An 18115-nucleotide genomic window follows, 5' to 3' on the forward strand; every position below is an offset into this window, starting at 1 on the left:
GCATCTTCTTTTGGTAACTAATTGGGCGACACCATACAGGTTTATGCATTACCTATTATAAAGTGTAGGAGTGTACAATAAAACATAACATTCACACCAAGCAAGGGTTGTAAGCATGCATCAAATATGACAATTAAATATTATCACATAAAAGTGTATAGGATTCTGAATTTTGTGTCAACCAGGCCACAGCCATAAATTTACCAATGTGTAACACCAATAATGACAATTAATTAATATGAAGAAAGATACATAAAATTTTTAAACAAAGTTGAACAGATGTTTAACATTAATAAAGAAGTAATTCTAAAAAATTAAAGAAAAAAAAAAGTCAGGCAGAGGAAAGGAGGGTTTGCCATTTCTGACACGTCCAGTTTCTAGATGCATTAAAGGAGCTGAAGATCTTATCCATAATCACAAAGAATCCTTATGTTGAGTCTCCAGTCTATCTTAAAGCAGCACTGTATATTCCTGATAATTGTTATAGGTTGGCTACATGGATCCTCTTTTGCATTTGTGTTCCTATCAATTGTTATTGGTTGGGTTAGACCAGAATGCATTATATATATACTTGTGTTTCACACGTGTGTGCAACAAAATTCTTGTGAACAAAAAGGCAAAAGATGATCCATGTAACCAACCTATAACAATTGAGGTATCTGTACTTCTGGAGGTTGCCATGTATCTCCCTTCTGCATATGGTGTCCTTGACTCCCAAATCTGTAGTCATCATAAACGTATGCTATGTGTTCCATGAATTATCTACCTAATCCCATTTGATCCTTATATATTTTAAAACATATTAAAAGTCAAATCTCTCTCTCCCATTTGAGTTATTTCAGTTTATTATTGGTGGGTTCTTATGATGGAGTTTGAATGCCAGGAATGTAAATAAAAAGAAACAATGAGTTAAATCATTCATTGTGCGGATGTATGCTTCTGAACTTGCAAGCAAAACAGAAAAGCATAAAACAATGAGTGAAGTCTATTGAACTCCTGAGTTTTTTTTGAAAGACCCTTATGTGTAATTCTTGAATACCTTCAGTTATCCAGAGGATTATAATTTCTATTGCTGATAAATTTAATCACATTGTTTAAGGACTCCTTTTACTCCTGACTAGTTTTAATTTAAGGTGTGAGAAACATGAGGATTGACGAGAGAAGCGCGCGGAGTATCCTTTTTGAGACTGAATTTAAGATTTCTGCAGGTTCAGGGAGCATATTTGAGACGCTGAAGCTGGGTAAGCCTTTAATTGTGGTGGTAAATGAGGATCTGATGGACAATCATCAAAGTGAGTTAGCTGAAGAACTAGCAGAGAGGAAGCATATGTTTTGTGCTCAGCCTCAAACACTGTTACACACTATCACGGGTATGAGTTTGGAGGCCCTTGTTCCATACCATCCAGGTGATGCCAGACCAGTAGCTAAACTCATAAACCAGTTCTTGGCTTTCCAGATGATTGATCTAGCTCATAGTAAACTGACACATGAAGAAATGCTCGACTCCTGCATTCTCTTTCGTATTGAATGAGTTTGGAGGATGTGGTGGAAATTGAACAATTGCAGTGTGATCTGCTTATACTTTGTTTACAATTTTTGTTTTTTTCTTTCTCAAAGAAAGTTGTATCCATTGGGCTCACGGAAATTGCACAATTGCGGTGTGATCTAGTTATACTTTGTTTACAATTTTTGTTTTTTTCTTTCTCAAAGAAAGTTTTATCCATTGGGCTCACAAACTTTATGAATAATGAAAGGGATTTCGTATTCATGTAATAATTTCAGTTGCAGCTACCCTGCCATCGCAGATGGTTACGTCTTGCTTTTCTTGTGCCGTTGGTGACTAGATCGGAAGTCTTGTCATAAAGGTTGCAGACGAAGCGGAAGCTTGAATCTTCGTGTTTTTTGTTTTTTTTTTTTGAGGGGGGGGGAGATATGATCTCGAACAATATCTGTTTTGCTTGGTTTGCAAAACGAACTCATAACAGTTGTTGGGTTCAAATTATGTGCTAAATTGAGGTTTGGTTAGGTTTTGTGCCAATAGCTTTGGTTAACGGTAAAATCCATTGGTTATTGCGTGTTTTCCTAAATTAAAATCCTGTCAATCACTTTGCCACTTCTACAATAAATGGCTGTTTCAAGCCAATTCGTGGAAGCAGATTTTATCTCGAAGATATGGATACTTGTAGTATCGATCTATATGATATATGTATGATGATTCTGTATGGATAAATCCAACATTAAATGCAGGATGAGGTGCATTTGATGAGGTAGTTGAAGGTCACATGCTACAGAGGCTGGCGAAGCCTAGCATGTATTCATGAGATTACAATTGATCTTCACCAATTTAGGCTTTGACCCAACCTGTATTCAATTCATGTGAATGCCCTAACACCAACCTTCTGTCCCATGAAACTGTTCGCTCCTTAGCCTCCACATGAGCTTTGTGATCCACTAACCACTTCTACTCTCTCTCTCTCTCTCTCAGAGGATAGGGTTTGAGGTGTGAGATGCTATCGGAGATGATACGCCCAACCCACATGGATTATGGATGGGTGATGTATGACCTTTGATGGGGAGGCCTCTGCAGGGTCACTCTCCCAATCCCAACTGTAAATTGAGAGAGAGAGAGAGAGAGATGGGAAGGCCTCTGCAGGGTCACTCTCCCAATCCCAACTGTAAGTTGGAGAGAGAGAGAGAGAGAGAGAAGGCATTGGCACTTAACATCATTGTAGATGGTTGCGCGCTAATGATGCTTCTTGGAGCAATTCAGTTTCCCAATTGGGTATCAACATAATTGTTCTGTCCAAAGAAGTAGTTGAGAGGATTAAAGGGTTTTGGTTTCCTAATCATAATAAAGGAGGTCAAGATGCCTCTCAGGTGCTTGGAAGAAGTGATCTCTCACCAAAAGCACAAAAAGAAGGAAACAAACCCAATTAAGTTGCAACTCCAATCAGTTAGTTTAACCTCTTCTGCATCGGCATTAATCATTTTAAGATGGCATGACTTCTAGGTTAGATTCCCTGAATTTCAGGTAATCCATTTGACTTTTACCCACTAATTAATGATGCTAGCATGTGTAATATCATTGATTTAAGTTGGCCCTTTGGGCATGTGAAACTTCGCTTATCATCCAGCTTCAATCAAGTCAAACAACAGCAATTCCATGACTCTACTCAATGCTTCTGGCAGCCATTTCCCAATAATATATAGGCTCAAATTTCCATAAAAATATCGTGATCATGTATTCATTTTTCCATACAGCAGAATGGCAATGTCTTACCAATTATTTGGATGTGTATATAGGACATTCTGCAAAATGCTTCCAAATTTTTGCTGATAGGAAGACAATGACTATACTCCATATAATACAAAAGAATAGACAGACAGAAACAGAGAGAGAGAAAGAGAGAGAGAGAGTGTGTCATGTGGCTATACAGGTTACATGATCTCCTAGGAAGGGAAACACAACCTTTCCCATCCAGTGGCCATACAGGAAAGTCAAGTTACCATTCATATCATATTCCCTCTTCTTCTTCTCTCAAAAGTCATTTTTTCTTCTGAGTCCACCATTGCTTTTTGTGCTCATGGAAACCAGTTCCACTGTTTCTCCTGCAAGCCCATCTGCCCTTACTGCAGCAAACCATGCCCACAACCATCATAATCCACAGCTTCAACCCCACACTCACCACCATGATCATGATGTTCTCCCCTCCACTTCCACTCTTATTATCATCATACCCATCACCATAATCATCTTGCTCCTCTCCATTCTCCTCATCATAGTAATGCTCAGACGCCTAAAATCTGAGAAGAACAATGGCACCCGCAAAGGCAACAGCACTATGAACAATGGAAACTGCATGTTCATTGCTCAGAGCACCATTGACATCAATGCAAGCCCAGGTACCAATACAAATCCTTATCTTTTGCCACTTGCTTGTTTAAGAAGTTGATTTTTTTATCAAATTTTTTATCCTGGTATTTCACAACATGAATGGCAGATGTGAAAGGAGGGTGTCTTTATGGAGGGAGCTCAGGCCGGATGCCGTCGGCTAAACTCAGAGGGGTCCAAGTGTTCACCTACAAGGAGCTGGAAGAGGCCACAGATCAATTTAGTGAAGCAAATGTGATTGGGATTGGGGGATATGGAGTAGTGTACAGAGGGGTGTTGAGAGATGGCACTGTGGCAGCAATCAAGAAGTTGCAGAGGGAAGGAAAGCAGGGGGAGCGCGCATTCAGGATAGAGGTCAGTGAGTTCATTTATTGTGTTTTGTTTTTTTCCTCTTTCTCCCTGGATTGTTTTTTATTGCTCCTTTCTTCTTTGCATCTTTACTGTTTTATTGTGGATGTAGATGCCTTCCATTACTCCATTAAAGAGCGAAAACCAAACACAAATATAATTAGTCTGCCCTCAATAATGGCATGTCTAAATTTACCCTAAAGAGAGTGTTATTTTGGCAACAATTTGGTAATTTTGTGTGTGCGCGTGCGTGCGTGTGTGTGTGGGAGAGAGAGAAAGAGAGAGAGAGAGAGAGAGAACAGTCACCATCTATCTTCTATCTTCTCTTATTAACCGTATTTACATGATATATCAAGTCTCTATCAGTTACATGAATTCTAGTTCATCAATAAACAATTCTATCTTTTGGCAGGTGGATTTACTGAGCCGGTTGCACTCTCCTTACTTGGTGGAGCTGCTTGGTTACTGTGCAGACCAGCACCACCGCCTGCTGATATTTGAATTCATGTGCAATGGCACCCTCCAACGCCACCTCCACCACCACGACCACCACCCGCTGAACTGGGGCACCCGGTTGCGCATTGCCCTGGACTGCGCCAGAGCCCTCGAGTTTCTCCATGAGCATACAACGCCATCCATCATACACCGCGATTTCAAGGCCAGCAACATCCTCCTAGATCAAAATTTCAGATCCAAGGTTTCTGATTTTGGCCTGGCCAAAACAGGCTCTGACAAGATCAACGGTCAGATCTCGACACGCGTGTTGGGGACCACTGGTTATCTAGCCCCAGAGTGAGTGCCTCATTATCTATCATGCATCTCTCTTTTTCATTGCCATGCCCCATTAGTGTGTGGCTTCATTCAATCATGCACACTAAGGCCGAGGTCCCCCATTCAGCAGGAAATCTGTCATTTTCTTTAGTTATTAGGGGGCTGTCTTGGGAGGCAAATATCCACGCCAGCCATGCTCAATTACTTGTCTAATTTTGAGATGAGAGTTGCCAAATCAAAACGGCCCCTTGGATTCTAACTACTGTTTCATCCGTGAAATATATAGGTATGCTTCAACAGGTAAACTTACCACAAAATCAGACGTATACAGCTACGGAGTGGTTCTTCTAGAGCTTTTGACGGGCCGTGTGCCGGTCGACACCAAACGTCCCCCTGGAGAACATGTCCTCGTCTCTTGGGTGAGTATCAGACATCCATTGCACTCTGCAAAAGTCACACAAATTGCTTGCTGTTGGTTTCCACAAACTAATCTTCCAAGATGAATGCATTTGATCCTATACAGAACTGGCTGTGGCAGGCCACAATTGACAAACCCTTTTGGCCAAACCAAGCTCACTTGCATTTGCATAGAGTATCGATAACAAGGCTTAGAATTTCTCTACATCTAATCAGAATCTATATCTTTAATGTGGAAAGTGCAAGGAGCTCTCAAGTAGTACTTTCTTCTTCTGTGATTTTTCAGGCTCTCCCCAGGTTAACAAACAGGGAGAAAGTGGCGGAAATGGTGGACCCATCTCTACAAGGCCAGTATTCCAAAAAGGAACTAATCCAGGTCAGTTTGCCAATCTGTCATTATGCTGTTAGTGGTCATCAACACCACCATTGAAGTTGAACTTTTAACTTAAATCTTTTCTTGTTATGTGGGCTTGTTTAACAGGTGGCTGCCATTGCAGCCATGTGTGTGCAACCGGAAGCCGATTACCGGCCTCTAATGACAGATGTTGTGCAGTCCTTAATCCCCCTGGTTAAGAATCTCTCTGCGTTGTGTACCTCCAACTCAAATTCCTTGAGATTCACCCAGACAGTAAGTCCGAAATATTAGAAGCTTCTTGGAACTACAATTTGAACCAGCTGGCTCATTCTGCAACGAATCACACTAGAGAACATCTTCAGGGCCCCTCAAGGTTCACGGGCCTTTGGCCAAGGTCACAATCAGAAAAAAATAAAAGAAAAAAAACCCTTATTTCTTTTGACCAATCAAGAGCCATGTAAAAATTGTGTGGATTCCTGTAGCACTAGTAATGGCTACTTTTTGCAGCTTCCAGAGCATATGAACAAAATGAGCAGAAATGTGTTGGAAGAAGCTATCCAAAACTGAACTTCCACATTCCATTCAATTGCTATGTAAACGCACTGAATTATTCAATCTCATCAATTGCAATGTCGCCAGTTTATAAATATCTAGTAGAACCAAATATTTTCAAACGAGATCTTCTGGAACTAAATGGGGGAAGGTTCTACAAGTAATTTACAGGATACCAAAACTGGAGATATCCTTTAGAAGCTTCAAAGCCGCCATGACTGGACAGGAGAGGAAAGAGAGAGATAAAACCCTAGAACATAATTGTACATTCATTATCAATACACAGAGGAACTTTGGCTTTACGATTGTCCAATCTCTTCCTCTAAACGAAGAAACAGGAGGGTCAAACATATTTCGCCTGCTTTTACTTGTTGGTTAGATCAACCAGCAGCCTCTTCACTGGAACTACTATTCTTGCCTTCGCTTCCACATGCACTACTGGATTCTTCAACCTTCTGTTCTAGATTGTTCTTTTTCCCAAATCTATCTGAATACTTGGCAAAAGCAGCTGAAAGGGCTGATTTGATAGTTATTTCAGGTTCTTTCTTCCTACGCTTGCTTGCATCCTCTTCTTTCTCTTCATTTTCTTCAATGACTGAGCTTAATTCAGCCTTGTTCTGTGTAGAAACTTCTGGTATGGTAACATGTTTGGGAATTACACGCTTGAATGGTTCATGGAAAGTATCATATAAGCGCTTTACCTGATCCATCAGCAGTGCAACCAATACTATAGTTAGTTATATAACACCAGGAAGGAGGAGAAAATAGATTGTTCATGATGCATAAACAAAAAGATTAATGTTTTTGTTTGGCATATCTCCGTTAAATGATCATAAGTTTCTGCACCTACTTTAAGTTTAAACTCCTTTTAGAGTCTGAAAAATGCAATATGCAGAAACTAGCAAGATCGAACTGGAGGCCAATGAGTTGCATGTATAAAATGTATGCCAATGAGTTGAAGAAATTAGTGGTGCCGAGAATGTTGATGCAACAAAATAAATTGGATAAACTATACCAGAGGATTCTAACCTTGCGCTCTCCTATGCCAGGGCATCGAGCTAGATCTTCCATGGATACATCCATGATATGAGAAAGTGACTGAAATAAGAAGCTAGTTAGTTCCCAAAGGAAAGACAGGCAGAACCATAATCAATGGCCAGCAAAGCACATCTAGTATACCCCAAATGTAGAGCCAAGAGTGACCACATCAGTCTTGTTAACATGTCGCACGGTTGTCAGAGCGTGATTTAGCTACAAACAAATATATCATTCCAGATTAGAAATTCATGGTGCTAAAAGATTATGATCTGATATAGAAGAAAATAAATAAAGATCCTGGATAGGCTATCAAATGTATCAACTGGTAAAACTTGACTGTAAGAACAAAAGTCTCCCAAAGATAGATACCCGAGATACATAATCTGTATCAGTTTGACCTTGAATAATGTCGGCAGGCTTGTTTTCATAAACTTTAATGGTCTCTAAGTACCGACCACACTCCTCCAAGCTAGAACGAATATCAGTAAGGGAAAAAAAAAAAAGGTAAGTTGACAAAGATAACTACACACTGAACAATTTAATATAAATCCATAGAGTAGTATCTTAACAAGGATAACTCAATGAAAGGGTGAAGTGCCAAAGAAGCCACTGTACTTTGGCTCTGGGGCCAAATTGGCCGCTGCTTTGAAAATGGCCAAATAAGTCACTGTACTTTAAGAGTTGGGCCGAATGCATGTTTGGTTAGATCTAGGGCACTAAAGATAACTAAATGAAATGAAAAATGCATTTTTGTTTCCTTAATACGAGCATTCCAGTTGGAATAAGATTGAGCAGTTTAGATGGCTGATGAAAAGGCCATAATATGTTGCTATCAGAGGATGACCCTTGGTAGCAACAGTTAGGTTGCTCATTTGTAACTGGAATGTCATGAGTATGGTTGTGGAACAGTTGCTTTGGAAAGCATGGGTAAGATTTGAGTACAAAAACGACCCTCCTCTAACCTTTACAAAGTAGGGAGCTTCGTGCAATCCCCCCACCCAAATGTGTATCAAAGTTTGTATAATCTTTCAGTTTGAAGATCAATAGAAAAGATAGCAGAGTGGTGTAAAATTGGATAGAGTTGCAGCCTCAGATATTCATATGTGAAAAAGAGAATCTCTGTTTTCCATAACACCATCTAAACTAGGAAACATACCTCCAGCCACATAAAAGGGTGCAGTCATGAAGGAGGGCAGTTTTTGTAACTTCAAGCAAAGGCTTAACAACATCCTCCTGGAACCAACAGTTGAAAAATCACATCTCATATGTTACACAAAAAGCAAAGCTGCAAATATTGATTGCCCATAAGACCTACAGAGGCTGTGAAATGCATATCCAGCTACCCAGAATCATGAAATATCAATCAGTGAAAAGGCTTACAACATCAACATGACATAAAACAACACGAAGCTTGAAGTTCTTCTGCAACTCCCTTATTCGGTAATATAGGTAGTCTGGATGAAGTAGATGATACCGAAGACTGCATCAGAAAGCATATCAAGAAATTAGATGGAAAAGGTGTAACAAACTCCCAAAATAATATCAGGCTTTTAACAAACCTAAATTAAAATTAACCTATCGCATTTCCAAGGTAACAAGTTAATGTGAATGCATTTTTCTATAGCGCTGCACGCATTGTTGGAAACATCCATCAAAACAGCAATTCTACTCCTGAAGAAAGAAATGCTGAATGCTCTTTCTTATATTTTTTATTTCTTTAAGCAGAACATGCACCAATAGCATAACACAAAAAATAGAAACAGGCCCTTCAGAGTTAGAAATTAACCAGTTTGTAGCGTTGAAACGAGAGCTGGGTGTGCCACTAATGATACCATCTTACCGAATCCTACAACTTGAGGAAAACTAGCTTATTGTCATATAAAGGCTAAACGCCTACCTTGTTCAAAAGTATAGGTCCAGAATAATTGTTGCACTATGGTGCTCATCACCAATCATATGACTTGAGGAAAACTAGCTTATTCTCAACATCTAGTTGTGGTGCTTGTCACTAGGAAAAATAATAATGTCTAACATAAACAATAAGGGGGCATTGCTGAGGTAATATACAACAGTAACTTTTTCTTCTTGATTGTACATGCATGCTTGTGTCAATTCAACTCCAGTGGTGATGAGAACTCAAAAATAATATCTTATAACAAAAACTACCTCTTAATAGATACCACAAAGGTAAGGCACCACAGTTCCACTTAGTGTATTAATCATGTATTAACAATCATTTTTGCAACCATTCACGTTTGGTATCATCATAATTCACGAACCCTACTTGACAAAGTCTTGCAGGAAGATGACTGTCAATTGATCTATTCAGTCAATCAAAGTTCTATTAGGAGTCCAATGTATAAGCATTGCTGCAATGTCTTTCAGATTTCTATAGAGTTCAAAGAATAGGCAGTAAGGCTCACATGGTTACAGTTCAATTGCAGCAATTCTATCATACGCATATAAATGAATAATGTGAGCCATACTGAAATCACTATAAGATATATATGGCAGATTTATATGTCGGATTGTAAGCAAAATTACTGATCAATTTCTGCCAAACATATTGATTATGTAAAGAATAGAAAATGGTTTAAAAATATCAAACATCTATGTGACCATAGTGATGGAGAAAATTGATTTTTTTTTTTTCTTTTGTAAGTCGAAATGATTATAAAAAAGTAGATTATGCAATTGAGACCATGTAGGGAAGAGGGGAATTGATAATAGAAAAATCATGGCATTGTGATAATTTGTTCAAGAACAAAATTTTCCATACCAAGTTTAGAATTACAAAAGGGTTCATTTTGCCAAAGCAGATTTCACTGGCATTTTTCCAAATTCATTTCAAAGCATAGGAAGAAAATTAGGTGTAGTTATTTGCAGTTCCACACTCAGCCAGCTAAAAATTCTTTCCACAAAGCCAGTAAAAAACAAAGTAGGAGTATATAAAAGCCTTGGGTGGCTCCCGTTATTAAAAAAAAAAAAAAGAGAGAGAGATTGTGGTAGAAAAGTTGACACCTTAAATAGAGAGCACATGCACTCTGCCCCAACAAGTAGTCACAAACAATATCCGCAAATGCCCATCTCACATTCCTTATATGTTTTAGCAAGGGATTTCCTTTCTGCATAAAAAGAGGAAAAGATTAAGGGGTACAAGAATTAATTTATAATTATTTAGACGGCAGACTAGAAGTCTTATTAATGTGCTTGATAATATTTTATTCTTCTCCTCTATTCTACTTCCTGCTGTTTCCAGAAGGATGTAGACATTGATCACTTTCTACAAAAGTTTCCTGAATCTCAGTGAAGAACGATAAACCAAATGCGATAGCTTAGAGCCGATGGCTCGGTGCAGAGAGATACACCAAAGAATGAAAGTTTAAAATGGAAGGCTCAGGACAATCTTTTAGATAGTGAATAAGCCCATTCTGTAAACAATTGAAAAAACTAACACTTGAAAGCACTTAATACCGTCGAGTCTTGCTCAATTATCTCTATTAAATTAAATTCTAGGTAGGTCGTCTCTTTCACCAGCCAATTCGGCTACATGTCACATGTCTGCTGTAGTTACCAGCATGTCTATACACGTTGCTGCTTTCATTCCCAAAATCTACATTGATAATAAATAAAATAATTGACCTGTCTATGGCTAACGAGAATGGCGTTGCGATTTTGAGCAATTTGCGAAGCCAACGACGAGGAAGCGGCAGCAGCAGACGAAGAAGAAGAGGAAGCAAGGTCCGATCGGTCCGATTGCCTAAGAAAGCAAAGGAATCCAATAAGCACCCAACGGATTTAAAAGCAAAACCCTAGGAGTAGACGAAACCTGGAGGACGCTGCGGGCTGAGAAGCGTGGGAGGATTGAGATTGAGCAGAGGCGGAGGACGGCGGAGGCGGCGAGTAGAAGGGGGAGGACTTGATGAAACTGAATGCTTGGGAGAAGGATTGAGAGGGCTTGAAGAGAGAGGGGGGAGGGTGTGATTGGGATTGAGAGGCGTTGAGGACTTCTTCGTAGGATGGTATCTTGATAACGAACTCACTCTTCTTCTCTCCTTGGCGGTGAAGTTGGCCTTCCTCCTCTTTCCCTCGCTCGTCTTCTTCCTCCATTAACTCTTCCCTCTCTCTCTCTCTCTCTCTCTACACTGCCATACAAACTGATTTCCCAGAATTTGCACCAACTCCTGCAACAGACTGGTCTTCGGATTACAACCTAAATACGGCTAAGTTATAGGAAAAATTATGCATACTGCCAGTGATTTTTAACTTATTGTCAGTTATTTATAACTAGTGATGAACATACACGGAAGAGTTTAATTTAAAACTAAAAAAATAAACTTATTATTTTAAATCATTTTAATAGAATTGATGATTATATTTTTTTTAATCTTTAATCATTTATCAAAATTTAAGTTTAATTAATTATTTACTATTTAATATATTAATGGAAAACACTTTTAATTCAATATACTATTATTCAATGTGTTCAAGAATAATTAATATATCATTTGACAAAATACTTATAATTTTTTATTTATTATATTATATTATATTTATTTATAAATAAATATTATAAAATCTATAATATATCCACTCGTTATTTTCTATTTATTATATTATAGTTATAAATATAAATTAAAATTCTTAAATATGAGTAAGAATCAATTTTTTCAATAATAACAAAATTTTAAAAATATGAATTTTGATTTCTTCCATAGTCTTAAAAATGTGATACCTTAAATATTAATTAGTATTGAAAAACCCTAACATTTGACAACCTTAAATATTTTTTTATGAATTTGTTAAGATATCACATTTTCAAGATTATAATATAATTATTAAAATAATTAATAATTAATTAATCACTACATTTAATTTAATGCAAGTTTTTGAGGGAAAAAATTCACCATTGATTGACACTTGGCAAAATATTTTGTTTGACTATCATATTTTAATATTATATAAATATATATAGAATAAATATATAAAGATAATATTTTAAATAAATGGACAATTTTCTATAACTTAATTAATATTTTAAGTTGTCTGTTAATATTTCTCATAAAACTCATGCAAATTTAATACAAATTTTAGAGGTAAAAAACAGTTTGACAGATTTTTGGAGGAAACAAAAATTTGAAAATTATTCTACTTTAATATAATATATAATATATATTATTATATTATACAAAGAAAAAATCTTATTTAATAGATAATTTTCAATCACTTAATTAATACTTTAAGTATCTATTCATATTTTTCATAAATAGTATTTATTTTTTATTGATTGACGAATTAATTGATGAGAAGATCTAACATAAAATATTTTTTTGATTAATTAATAGTATTGAAAATTTCATGCAAGTTTAATATAAATTTTAGATGTAAAAAATAGTTTGACAGATTTTTGGAGAGAAGAAATATTTGCATACTATTCTACTATATATTATATAAAGATAGAATTTTATATAAATAAACAATTTTCTGTGACTTAATTAATAGTTTAAGTGTCTATTCATATTACTCATAAATAGTATTTATTTTTTATTGATTAAAAATTAATTAAATATTTAATATTCACATAATAATATATTGAAAAACCTATGATTAGCATTGAAAAACTCGTGTATTTAAAATTTATTATTAATTTTACAATAATTAGTACATATTATTTCAAAACAATTGAAAGATTTAAATTATTAATGCAAATTATAAAATGTAAATTATTAATGGAATAAATACTAAATGCAAATCATTGATACAAGTTTTTGGGGAAAAACTTATTACTACTTATTATTTCAAAGCAATTGAAAGATTTAAATTATTAATGTAAATTACAAAATACAAATTATTAATGCAATAAGTATTAATTGTAAATCATTAATGCAAGTTTTGAGAAAAAATTTCTTTTTTCAAAACTATCCTACTTTTATATATATAAAAATTATATATAATATATAATATTTATATTATATTATATAAAGATAGAATTTTATATAAATGAACAATTTTTTGTGATTTAATTAATAGTTTAAGTGTCTATTTATATTTCACATAAATAGTATTTATTTTTTTATTGATTGACGGATTAATTAAATATTTAATATTTACATAATAATGTATTGAAAAATCCATGATTAGCATTGAAAAACTTGTGTATTTAAAATTCATTATTAATTTTACAATAATTAGTACATATTATTTCAAACCAATTTAAAGATTTAAATTATTAATACAAATTACAAAACATAAATTATTAATGCAATAAGTATTAATTACAAATCATTAATGCAAGTTTTGGGGGAAATTTCTTTTTTCAAGACTATCCTACTTTTATATATATAAAGATATTTTATATTATTATATTATACAAATATAAGATTTTACTTAATGGATAATTTTATATGACTTAGTTAATACTTTAAGTGTCTATTCATATTTCTCACAAATAGTATTTATTTTTGATTGATTGACGGATTAATTGTTAATAAGATTTAACAGAAAATATTTATTTTTGATTAATTAATAGCATTGAAAAATTCATGCAAGTTTAATATAAATTTTAGATGTAAAAAATAGTTTGGCAAATTTTTGGAGAGAAGAAATATTTGCATACTATTCTACTATATATTATATATAATATATAATATTTATATTATATTATATAAAAATAAAATTTTATATAAATGAACAATTTTCTGTGACTTAATTAATAGTTTAAGTGTCTATTCATATTACTCATAAATAGTATTTATTTTTGATTAATTGACTGATTAATTAAATATTTAATATTCACATAATAATGTATTGGAAAACCTATGATTAGCATTGAAAAACTTGTGTATGTAAAATCTATTATTAATTTTACAATAATTAGTACATATTATTTCAAAATAATTGAAAGATTTAAATTATTAATGCAAATTACAAAATATAAATTATTAATGCAATAAGTACTAAATGCAAATCATTGATGCAAGTTTTTGGGAAAAAATTTATTCCTACTTATTATTTCAAACCAATTGAAAGATTTAAATTATTAATGTAAATTACAAAATACAAATTATTAATGCAATAAGTATTAATTGCAAATCATTAATGCAAGTTTTGGGGGAAAATTTCTTTTTTCAAGACTATCATACTTTTATATATATAAAGATTTATTAATTTATTTCAATGAATTTTCATTATATAGTTTATGTATTTAATTAATTTGAATGTAATCTGTACTTATAAAAAATATATTTTGATGAGACAATTTGGATATGTCATTTTATTTATTTAAATGAGCATGTCACCAAGAAAGTGGTATTTTATGTTAGAGTTAATGTCTTAATGTTAAATTTAGATAGCATATGACATATGTAAATTAAGATTAATGATGTATATCTTATAAATTTAATAAAATATATTTTTATATTTTATGGTCATATCTTCATTTATACATTTCTAATATGTATATAATTGACTCACTAAGGGCATGTTCTCTTTGTCATTTTCGAGCTGTTTTCTGTTTTCAATTTTTTAAAACATCTAAAACATGTTATCTTTACTATTTTCAAAAACGCATTTTCGAAAACAATTAAAAATTTTGTAAAGAAAACCCAAAATAACAAAATGTTATTTTGGGTGTTTTCAGTGTAAACTCATTGAAAATACAAAACAATCTCAAAACGTGAAAAACAGCAACACACCTCTCCTTCCTACCCCCAAACCCATTCTCGATTCACCGAACCCACGCTCTTTCTCTCTCTCTCTCCTCTCATTTTTCTTCTTTTCTCTTTCATCCTCCACCATTGCCATTGACTCCTCCTCACCCGGCACCACTGTCGCCAACTCCTCATCTTTTCTCCTTCATCCTTCATCATCAATGGCCACATGAAGTCGATGATGATAGCTTGATGATGCCGAGCAGACGATGGCCATGGCAAAGCAAGCATGCAATGATGGCTTGATGATCGCTGTCGACTGAGAACCCCAGCCACCGCCCACTACCGTCAACCGACAACCCTAACCATGGCTCGTGGCCTCCCCGTCACCGCCCACCGCTCGCATCTGCCACTGCTCGCGGCCTCCCCTTCCTCCTCTCTACTGTGCCCTTTCTGTGTTCTGATTTTCTTTTGTGATTTGATTTTTTTTGTTTTGTTTTATTTTATTTGAATACTAAAATATGAAATATGTAATATGATTTTTTTGTATTAATTTTTTTAATGAGTTATAATTTATTAATAATCGTGTATAATTTATTTTAAATAAAATTTATTAATTAAAATATTATAAAATAATTTTTCTCAAAATTTCAAAGTAAACACGTTTTCTAGTTTTGTGTTTTAAGAAACAGTTTTTCAGAATAACAAAAAGAACGCATTTTCAAAAATTTTAAAATAGACACTCAAAACATAAAATTTAAAATGAATTCAAAACTCAAAACACAAAACTGAAACACAAAGAGAATCCCACCTAAATTTCTTAATACATGTCTTATTCTTAAACTATTAAGAATATGTGAGAAAAATTTTTAAATTTAGGATTTGTTAAAATAATTATCAATCCTTAGATTTTTCAGAAGAAGAATATAATTAATCGATTGTGGACTGACACATGGACAACTACATTTGATTAGTATGAAATGCTAATGATAAAAGATAGTGAATCATGGTATAATTCATGAGATTAAATAATAGACATGTGGGTAAATGTTAGTTGAACATCTACTGAATGTAACGTAAGTAACAAATCACATAATTGAGAGGATTAATGATCTGTTATAGACTTTAACTGTGTTATTGGTTTTAGATCAAAGGAAACAAAGTTGTCTCATATGTTGGTGTTAGAGATTTGTCGTTGTACATAACTGCCCGTATATCATGGTAGGAATGCTCTCTGTGTGGTCTCTGTACAGTAACATATGGTGTCAGAGATGTGTCTCGATTGTTACTCAACGATGAATCTAGAAGATCACACGTAAATTCAAATGTGGCGTTGGACTAGTGATGTATTGCTGTAATTAGTTCTTGATCATCATTAAAGATTAATGAAGAATGATGCTGTTAAAAGTTAACAAAATTGGTTTAATGAACGAGAGCAAATGTGAAGAGTTATCAAGCATGTCGTTAAAAGTTAATAGGGGTATCGGTTTCATTAAGAGTTAATGAAAGGGGTATTAAGAGTTAATGTTGAACCTAAATGTAATTAAGTAAAATTTGATATGAGAGAATAAACCAATTTTGGAGATGGTCGACCATTCCTTGATAAGTCACCCTGAATTGATCTACTGGCTATGAATCGGTTGATTGTTTCCTCAAAAACTGTCGACCGTATCTAATAGCAAGATTCAAATTTGAGATGTTCTCTTATCATTTTCTGCAAGGAGAGAATGATAGTCGTCTTGCAAATGACAAACGAGGAAGGACAACATGCAAATGGTATGCCTCTCATTCCTATCTCCTTTTCCCTTTCTTTCCTAATCAGTTTTGTTCAATTTTGAGCTTATAAAAGGGTTTAGGGTTTTGGTATATAAAGAATGAGAGGAAGAAAAAAAATGATGCTCGACACTTTTTCTCTTAGAATTCTCTTGGCCATTCTTTTCTTCTCATCCCTGAAACTCTCCTCCTCCTTCCTTGCTCTTTTATGCTCGTTGCTCTTTTAAGTAAATAGCTCCCAATAGTGAAACTGTTGGTTATTTCTATCCTTGTAAACCATTACAACATCCATCACCTACAAATTAAGAAGCTTGACTAGCACATAAGCTTCTTATAGGGTTTCAACTTGACTTGGAGCATGGACTGACTTGGTCTCTTGTGGAGCTGGAATGGATTGGTCATCCAAGAAAACATGTTTGGAGCCGTTTGTAGCTATTTGTGAAGCTATCTTGAGAGCTCATAGCAAGGACAAGAGCTGCATTTTCAGCACATACAACCTTCATTTATCATTCAACGAGGTATAACATTCTTACCCGCTATAAATAGTTTAGTTTTATCGTATATCGTTGTTAGATACCAAGTCTTATAAAATGATCTTAAGGGTGGGTTTGATTGAAATTATTTTTCATAAAAAATATTACATCAAAGGAAAAATTTTTATACTTGCATATTTGATTACATAACATTTTTCATATAAAAATTTTATGATAAAACATGTTTTGGCCCATTTTTTATAGAAAATTGAAATTAGGGAAGATGGGAATTGTTTTTCATAAAATTAAAAAATATTTTTCTTTTTTATTTTTTTTCAATTCACTGCCATTTATTATTATTTTTTAAAAAGTTTTAAAATCTAACTAAAACCTTTACATGAACTATCAGTGTTGGAGTTTTCTTTCATTTTCATGCTTTTAACAATGAGCTGGCTAAAAGATTAATTCTTAAAAATGTCGCATTTACGACCTTCGATGGCTTAGAGGTGTCTCAATCATAATAATTTTTTGGGACTCACGAGAGTGTAACAGTGTTCACAGCTTTTATTTATTAAAAAAATATTGATTAAAAATTAAGATTGTTTAAAAATTAAAGATAAAATAATTATTTTACTACCATGCGAATTTTATAATAATTATAGGTAAAATAAATAATAATATTATTCAAAATTAATAATAGATTTGATTATTATTATGAATTTTATTGGTGTGTAAGAATTGTTAGTAAAAATTATTTGGGAGTATAGTATTTTCCTAATGTTAACTATTATTTTATAGGCAATGGGTAAATTTTAATAAGTATATTTTATTTTTAAATAAAGTTATT

At 33.9% G+C, this 18115-nt stretch overlaps 3 protein-coding genes across 3 annotated transcripts; 2 read left to right on the forward strand and 1 right to left on the reverse strand.

The window, feature by feature from the left end:
• Positions 1 to 1144: 1144 nt before the first annotated feature.
• On the forward strand, positions 1145 to 1531 carry LOC127801487 (uncharacterized). Its single transcript, XM_052336687.1, has one exon. It carries the CDS (start codon positions 1145 to 1147, stop codon positions 1529 to 1531), a length of 387 nt encoding a protein of 128 aa, XP_052192647.1.
• A 1662-nt stretch (positions 1532 to 3193) lies between these two features.
• On the forward strand, positions 3194 to 6362 carry LOC127802536 (probable serine/threonine-protein kinase PBL7). The gene is made up of 6 exons (XM_052338387.1): positions 3194 to 3903; positions 4002 to 4246; positions 4653 to 5032; positions 5298 to 5430; positions 5715 to 5804; positions 5910 to 6362. Exons 1-6 carry the CDS (start codon positions 3585 to 3587, stop codon positions 6072 to 6074), a joined length of 1332 nt encoding a protein of 443 aa, XP_052194347.1. The 5' UTR covers positions 3194 to 3584; the 3' UTR covers positions 6075 to 6362.
• A 41-nt stretch (positions 6363 to 6403) lies between these two features.
• LOC127802537 (DNA excision repair protein ERCC-1) lies at positions 6404 to 11577 on the reverse strand. The gene is made up of 9 exons (XM_052338388.1): positions 11203 to 11577; positions 11016 to 11133; positions 10395 to 10498; positions 8754 to 8853; positions 8530 to 8606; positions 7743 to 7842; positions 7515 to 7586; positions 7365 to 7433; positions 6404 to 7036 (listed from the first exon to the last, which is right to left on the reverse strand). The coding sequence occupies exons 1-9, from the start codon at positions 11481 to 11483 to the stop codon at positions 6716 to 6718; spliced, it is 1242 nt and encodes a 413-aa protein (XP_052194348.1). The 5' UTR covers positions 11484 to 11577; the 3' UTR covers positions 6404 to 6715.
• Positions 11578 to 18115: the final 6538 nt, after the last annotated feature.

Source organism: Diospyros lotus, chromosome 5 (genome assembly GCF_014633365.1).
Source record: "Diospyros lotus cultivar Yz01 chromosome 5, ASM1463336v1, whole genome shotgun sequence".
Lineage (NCBI taxonomy): Eukaryota > Viridiplantae > Streptophyta > Magnoliopsida > Ericales > Ebenaceae > Diospyros > Diospyros lotus.

Bases quoted from the DNA above. Each gene is read 5' to 3' on its own strand.
- LOC127801487 (XM_052336687.1), top strand. From the start codon at position 1,145: ATGAGGATTGACGAGAGAAGCGCGCGGAGTATCCTTTTTGAGACTGAA.
- LOC127802537 (XM_052338388.1), bottom strand. From the start codon at position 11,483: ATGGAGGAAGAAGACGAGCGAGGGAAAGAGGAGGAAGGCCAACTTCAC. The intron at 10,499-11,015 runs GTCAATTATTTT...CTTTTTATGCAG, and splicing joins TTCTCGTTAGCCATAGACAG to AAAGGAAATCCCTTGCTAAA. The intron at 7,587-7,742 runs GTATCTATCTTT...ATTTGTTTGTAG, and splicing joins ATACAGATTATGTATCTCGG to CTAAATCACGCTCTGACAAC.
- LOC127802536 (XM_052338387.1), top strand. From the start codon at position 3,585: ATGGAAACCAGTTCCACTGTTTCTCCTGCAAGCCCATCTGCCCTTACT. The intron at 5,431-5,714 runs GTGAGTATCAGA...GTGATTTTTCAG, and splicing joins AACATGTCCTCGTCTCTTGG to GCTCTCCCCAGGTTAACAAA. The intron at 5,805-5,909 runs GTCAGTTTGCCA...CTTGTTTAACAG, and splicing joins CCAAAAAGGAACTAATCCAG to GTGGCTGCCATTGCAGCCAT.